The sequence below is a fragment of the Geospiza fortis genome, unplaced genomic scaffold (genome assembly GCF_000277835.1).
Source record: "Geospiza fortis unplaced genomic scaffold, GeoFor_1.0 scaffold171, whole genome shotgun sequence".
In the NCBI taxonomy this organism is placed as follows: Eukaryota; Metazoa; Chordata; class Aves; order Passeriformes; family Thraupidae; genus Geospiza; species Geospiza fortis.
The window spans coordinates 7964690-7972451 of NW_005054313.1; the positions used below are offsets into that span (position 1 = coordinate 7964690).

General features: G+C 41.3%; 1 protein-coding gene across 5 annotated transcripts in view; it reads left to right on the plus strand.

Annotated features, from left to right (window-relative positions):
* Nucleotides 1-7762, plus strand: part of TJP1 (tight junction protein 1) — a 148648-nt gene that overhangs the window by 132535 nt on the left and 8351 nt on the right. For all 5 annotated transcript variants that reach the window (XM_031056004.1, XM_031056005.1, XM_031056006.1 and 2 more), the window contains 3 exons: nucleotides 306-1205; nucleotides 1524-1618; nucleotides 2124-2348. In XM_031056004.1, the coding sequence (XP_030911864.1) occupies nucleotides 306-1205; nucleotides 1524-1618; nucleotides 2124-2348 (1220 nt within the window). The remainder of the gene's footprint in view (nucleotides 1-305; nucleotides 1206-1523; nucleotides 1619-2123; nucleotides 2349-7762) is intronic.

The window sequence follows — 7762 nt, forward strand, 5'->3', positions numbered from 1 at the left end:
CTCTTTCCACATTCTGAATAAAAGTATGTGTGCCCCTCTGCACACCAAACCCCAGACATGAGGCTATTACCTTTGTCTTTCTCTTCTAATCTACTTACATGTTTTTCTTAGAAATATAACTAAAAGGGATCTCTTGAATCACCAAGTTCAGCTTCCTCTGGTTGCAAACATTCTGCATCAAATTATTCTGCTTTTTAAACAAAATTAAAGCCAATATTTAAAACTTGGATTTGTTTCAAATACTACATTTCAACTGCAGCTGAGGTTACTCTTCATTTCAGCTGAGAAGTGTCTCTCTCTAACAGGTGTACCGAAAGGATCCATACATTAATGAAGAAGCATCCAGACAAAGCTACGTCTTAAAACAGCCAGCAATGAATCACCCAGTACAGAGACAGGAAAGAGACCCAAATCTGATCTATGAATCCCAGGCTCAGTATGCAGAAAAACAGCCGAGTAGGGATTATGAGCAGTCAACCTATAGGTATGACTCTACAAACTATGTAGATCAATTTTCTCGTGGTTATGACCCTCGCCTACACTATGATGACCGTGTGCCTCCCTACGAGGAGCACTGGACATATTACGAGGAGAAACAGCCCTATAACCAAACAAGAACAGCTTATGAAAACCAGCCTCCTAGGGATCTTGATTCCAGACAAAATCTAGAAGAGAGCACAGAACGCAGCTACTACCCAGCACAACCTCGTTTTGAGGAACCCCCTGCAATGAGCTATGAGAGCAGACCTCGCTATGAGCATGCCCCCAAGAACTTCAGCTTACCACAAGTGCGATACGAAGATCAACACGCGGTTGGGTACGACGCCCACGGCCGATACAAGCCAGAGGCTCAGCCATACCAGTCAGCCATATCTCGCTCTCCTGAACCCAAGCAGTACTTTGATCCACACATAAGGGGCTATGAGCAAGGTCCTCCTCAAGCTTACAATGCTAAAGCTGGACAATATGAACCTTCTCATAGCACTTCAGGTGTTTCTCTTCCTCCTCCCCCTTCATCACAAACCAAACCAGAAGTTTTGCCTTCCAACAGTAAACCACTGCCTACACCACCATCTCTAGCTGAGGAAGAAGAAGATCCAGCCATGAAACCACAATCTGTGCGAAGTAGGGTTAAGATATTTGAAAGGAGAAGATCCCCATCTTTGGAAAAAATGAAGGATACGGGTGATACATCAACTGTCAAGGTAAGTAATTTAAGTTTTTTAGTTCCTGTTTTTTTGCTAATGAGACTGCATTGCAAGAAGTGAAATATTGTCTCAGAAACAAAAATACTGCCTTTCAGCAACCTAAATGTGGTACGTTTTAAAAGCAGAACCTGAACACTTCTTGTGAGAACACTGCCAGGGGTCTTGTTATACTGGAAACTCCTATAATTCTTCTTTTGCTAGTACTTGTTTTTTCTTTTGGAGGAAGGGAAGGTAGTCTTAGTTTTCTTAATCATAAAGTGCTTTATCTTTCTAAATGTTGGAATTTAAGAGAATATGCTGTGCTTTTCTTTACAGCCTCCAGAACTAGCACCTAAGCCTGCACTCACAAGTGTGAGTGGTCCAAAACCAACTTCTCAAAGCCAGTATGAGCACGAGAAAACAACCTACAGGTAGATGCACAACTGATTAAATTTAGTTTTCAATATGAGTTTAGAATATTCAAAAACACATCTTAGTGCTTCAAATTGGAAACTTCAAGAGGAGTTTGGAGGGTGTCAGTGTGGTTTGTGTATCAATAGTAAAGCAGGGCATGAAGTCAGTTATCATTGGTGTGATTTCTGGGAGATGGGGAAAGATAAAATGATTTCTCAGCATTTTTGATGAAGGAATTTATTAAGTATCTCTGTTCTACTTTTTTCTATCTTTAATTGAGCTAATTAGAAAGTAAAACAAAAGTAAAAAGAGAAGGTATAAGGGAAATAAGGATTTTCTTTCCTTATGATATGTCACAACTGTCTAATTCCTGTGCAATATGGGTAAAATGGCAAGGTGTGCAATTATAATAATTACATGTACATTGCTTTATTACTAGCTAGGTTATAAAATAGAATTGTAATTTGGGCACTATGCTTGTTCAACTGGGCAAGGCAACTGTGTATTACTGTTCTTGGGTAGGGCCCCAGAACCACAGAGACCTCAAGTGAAGCCACCTGAAGATATTGTGCGTTCCAACCACTACGACCCCGAGGAGGATGAGGAGTATTACCGCAAGCAGCTCTCCTACTTCGATCGCAGGAGTTTTGAAAACAAGCCATCGGCACAGGTTCCTGCCAGCCATCACTCTGAGCCCACCAAACCAATCCATTCACAGAATCAGCTCAATTTCAGCAATTATTCTAAGTAAGTTTGGGTTCTTGGGGTTTTTTTAATTTGAAAAAGGAGGGGGCCATCTAGGACTAAACCAGAAATTCTGCCTGTGTTCAGTGGAGTTCAGGAACCTGTGGTGCAGAAATGAGCTTTTGTATTTATGAAGTCTGAAGTTTCTGTTTAGGTGTAGCTTTAGTTTACAAACACATACCTCTATAACATTTTATTTTGGTAAATTAATCATTTCTGCAGGTATCAGGGCCTTCATGTTACTTTTACTTACAATCATAGAATTGTTTAGGTTGGAAAAGACCACTAAGGTCAAGCCCAACCATAACCCAGCACTGCCAGGTCCATCACTTAAATCAGTCCCTAAGCGCCACATCTACACATCTTTTCACCTCCAGGGATGGTGACTCCATGACTTCTGGGCAGCCTGTTCCAATGTCTCATAACCCTTTCAGTAGAGAAACATTTCCCTATATCCAACGTAAACTCCCCTGGTGCAATTTGGGGTCACTTCTTGACCTGTCACTTCTTACCTGGGAGAAGAGGCTGATCCCCACCTAGCTATAATCTCCTTTCAGTGGGTTGTAGACTGATAATGTCTCTTCTGAGCCTTCTTCAGGCTGAGCCCCCCAGGCTCCCTCCGCTGCAGCTCACAAGACTTGTGCTCCAGACCCTTCCCCAGTCCTGTTGCCCTTTTCTGGACCTGCTCAGTGCCCCTCTTGCAGTGAGGGGCCCAGAACTGGACACAGCCCCCAAGGTGTGGGCTCAGCAGTGCCCGGTGCTGTGGGTCAGTCACTGCCCTGGTCCTGCTGGACACACCAGGGCTGCCACAGGCCAGGTGCCATTGGCCTTCTTGGCCGCCTGGGCACACCTGGCTCATGTGCAGCTGCTGTTGACCAGCACCCCCAGGGCCTTTTGCAGCTTCCCAGCCCCTCTGCCCCAGCCTGGGGCACTGCAGGGGTTGGTGTGAGCCAAGGGCAGGACCCAGCCCTGGACCTTGCGGAACCTGGCACAGTTTGCTCAGCCCACTGATCCAGCCTGTCCAGATCCCTCTGCAGAGCTTTCCTACCCTCCAGCAAATCAACACTCCCACTTAATTTGGAGTCACCATGGACTTGCTGGGGGAAGTAAATCAATTGCCTCATCAAGATCATGGATTGTGTTCTGTTTATGATCATAAGCAGGACATAACCAAGTATTTTCTTAGTCTAATACAGTAATGCTTACACATCTTTCAAAACAAAGGTTTTGATTTATTCCAGTTCTGCATGCATTTGTTCTTGTGCACTTTAGCCATTTTTGACATTAGGAAACTGAGCCTTTAGGGAATATTGCTGAGGCCAGAATTTAATCTGTTGATGGAAACATCTGTTTCCTGTATTGTTTTGCTTCCTTGATTTGGAACATTTTGATACAGAAATTGTGTGAAAGCTCATACACAAATTTAGTGCAGGTGAAGAGCTGGCTGTTTTGGAGGATACTTAGACAAACTTTTTGAATACTCTCCACAGTTACCTAAATTTGTTTTGATTCTGTAGATTTGTTTTGAACCTGTAACAAGATGTTTTTAGATGTTACGGTAAAAAGCTACCTTGGCTTGCTGGATGCAGCCTGAAAATTGGGTGATTTTTTGAAGGCTTTGGTTGTATTCCTGCTTGAAACGTGGACTATTCAGGTCAAGCTGAAAATCTGGCAGTTTTAATGTAAATGAGATTTTTAGAATGAAATAATTAACTAGTTAGCTGAAGTTTTGTAATGTCTGTGACCTTTCAGTGTCTGTCTTTGTGACCTGAGAAGGTTGGAATACTCCAAAAAGCTTGATAGATTTTAAAGATTTCACTTTTTTTTTTTCCAAGTGATGTCTGTATTGGATATCTGTAATTAGTTCTGATTCTCCGGCAAGGGGGCTTCTTATCCTTCCTTTTCACTTGCCCAGTGTCTTCTGTTAGAAAGATGAGGGCTTGGCTGTTCTGCTCTCTGGGCACCATAGGCACAGACCTAAGAAAACTGTCCTGACTGGTCTCATAGCAGTAACTTTCAAAATTCCACTGTCACATACAAAACCCAGTGTTACCTACAGATAATCCTTTTTGGTCTGTAGGCATGGACTGTGTTGCTATTGAAAATCCAAGTCGTGCTTTGGGAGAAGTCTAATTGTGAGGATTGTAAAATTCTTCAGATGGAGAGCGTCGAAAGCTTTCCTTGTACATTTGTTATTCTGCAGTGTTGTCATAGTGAAAAGCATGAGAGACAGACACAACTATTGAATTTTTGGTGCAGAACAGCTCATGGTTGAGAGAGATTTTTCCATTTTTCTACCTACTGCTTCTGTCTGCTGTGACACTTGTATTCTTTGGCTGCTCAGTTGTGGTTGTGTTTTGCTGGTGAGTTAGTCTGTAACTTCAGGGCTTGTACATATGGGAAGGTCACCTCTTCGTGCCACAGAGAGGAGTAAGGTAATACTGCCTTTAAGGCTGACAATTTCATGTATCATATGGGACAAACATGTGTTGTGTTTTTGCTTTGTGAAAGAATGTAACCCTTAACAGGAAGGGACAGACATGGGAAAGAAAATTTACCCAAGATAGTCCTGTGCAAATAGACAAATACTAAAATATTAATGTAAGTGGAAAGAGATAAACAAGGCTTCTGCTCAGTTGGACAGTACTGGCACTAGTACACTGCAGTGTCCTTGTGTGGAAACACAAACCAACTGCTGTCTTGAGAAAGCATTCATGTTTAGGACTCTCCTTTCACCAGCTTCCACATTGTTCCTGTTACTTGCTCAGTATTAATCTTTTTTTCCCATGAATTTCTATGGTAATTGCTACTCTGTGAATAAACTCTTCTAAAAATAAACAGGACTAAATTTGGATTATACAGGAACTGTTGATTATGCAATCTCTTGCTTCTGAATAATCCGTATAATGTATTCTGGGTACAGAGGACAGATTTTATTTATTCATGAGCAATAGCTACAACTTTCTTAGAGTTAAATATTAACGTGAAACATCAAATTACGTAAAGTTCTTTGCCACTGAGTAAGTATGGTGACAGTACGTATTTTTTCCACTACAAATTGTTTTACTCTTTTATTTTGCTGGGGGTTTATTTTCATAATTTAGGAAATTTATGCCATTGCTAAAGCTGCTTTATAGGGATAATGCCATATCTGCATGTTACAGTTGTCAGGAACTGTAGAATAAGGGATAGTTTCTCTTGATGTGAGAAAATAGTAGAACTTGTAAATGGATGTGTTTCAGTGGATCTAATTGAAGCAATTTGAGGCAGATATCCACGTGGCTGAGTAGTGGATTTGTTGCTGCTTGGTTCAGTGTAGTTACCTGCTTTAGTTTGACGTGCTGCAGAGTGAGGTAACTGCAGGTTTCTGTACTGAGTAAGGTTAAGAGTACTCACATGAGCAGCTGCAGCCTCAGCTGAGGAGGCAGTGAGGAGCACATCCAGACTGCTGAGCGTCTGTGAGCTGGAGTCTGTTGAATGTCAGCAAAGTGGTTGCTGTTGCACCCATAGGCTGGGTCCCACTGGTTCATTTCTGCTTCCTTTCAAATTAAAGTAACACTTTTGTAATGAAGATGAGGTGGGAAATGGGTTAAAACCCAGCCTATCAATAATTAGGGGAACTTCATTTACACACTTAGAAGCTGTAAGGGATCACTGTGCTGTGGATCACTTTGCCTGCAGACAGGTTCTGAGCAGTGGCGATGGGATTGTGCCAGACCCTTGCTCAGGAGCCTGTGTCAGAATGTGCTTCACACTAAACACAGCTTTGTGCTCTCCTCCCTTCATCAAAAGGAAGACCCTTCCCCATTTATTCATTCCCTGGGACGCTGCCATGCAGTTCTGATCAGTGTGCAGTGTTGGGTTTTTCCTGTGGGCTTTCAGAGGGCTGCCTCCCTGGTTCCTGTCTCCCTCTGGGAAGCAGTGATTTCAGGTGGGCACTTCTCTGAGGGAGCAGCTGCTACCCACCTGGAATAAAGGCAACAGGGAGGGAGCGTGCAGTAATGACTCCTGTCACTGGATAAATGGCTTTAGATAAAATCAGTGTGAATGGAAGCTTTGAGACAGATCTAAAATAATCTCTTCTTTGCAGCTCTGGTTTTAGAGAGATGTTTGTACAAATGCTGTTTAGATCACTGATCTTCTCATTCATGTGGTGATCAAGCAGACTCTCAAAAGTTACCAGTCTTTTCCTAGTTTCATAGCCTACTCCTCTGAAGCACCAAGATGGTTGGTGTCTAGAGTTGTTGCCTGTTAGATATGTTAGAGCATACAGAAAGTGAAGGAATGAGGGAAAGCTGCCCTCATGTACCATGTATTTTCTTGCTACATGAAAGCAAGGTAAATGTTAAAAATCAAGGGAAGCTATCAGTATACTTTTGGTTCTCTGTCTCTCCTAGTATTTGTGAACAGTTCTAAGATGTCCTTTTAGATCCTGTTAAACACAACCAGAAGCATTTTATGAAGTGGGCTCTTGGATGAACTGACAGTGCTGGAGAAGCAGTTGCTATGAATGTGCCCTCAGTACATATCTGCAGTACAATACAAAAGTACAGTCATTCTGTGAATGCTCTGACTGAAGTTGTTGTTTCAAAATAGACCATGTGTGAGGTTGTTCATTTCTTTTGATGTATTGAATAACTTTGTTTATACAGATTGTAACAGATGCCTTAGTGTACTCTCATTGTTACTTTTAATATCTACCAATCCAAGATCTTTACTACCTCCTAATTCACTGACCAGATCTCATATTGAATATGTGATCATTGTGCACATGCATATGGTAAAGGTTTTGTCAGGAACTTCTCTGTGAATAGTGTGTCTGTTTCAACAACCTTGTCATATGACAGCTGCTAGGACTAACATAGAGTGTAAAGAAATAATATGCTCAAGATAGAATGACTATTTTCTTTCATTCTTCTATTGCTGTTTGCTTTGCCATCACCTAGATTTCTTGGCTCTTACACTAGCTATGACTACTTGAAAAGGAACATCAAGTGGTAAGACTGTTGTTGATGTGAGGATGTTTTCAGGTGTCCTCTCACTGTTACATTTCATCACAGGCATTATGTGCACTTAAAATTTGAAACACACAAATTCTGGAAGTAAGCGCAATAAATATATTGCGGCCCAAAATTACAGGTGTTTGTGAAATCAATCATTTTCTGAAGTAAACCTGTGGATAAACATTTCTAGCATAAGAAAAATGTTGTGAAAATAAGGTTTTAAAGTTAAAATATGCTATGCACATAAAGCTAGTGAAGCTTAAGCTGATTACATTTCTAATTAAGATGGCATTGTTCAAATACTAGGTGTATTTAAAGTTATACTAGAATCCATTGTCCTGTTGGCTAATTATGCTTTTCCAAAACATCCCCAAAAAGAAGTGGATTTACATTTTTCTTTTGAAAACCCATGAA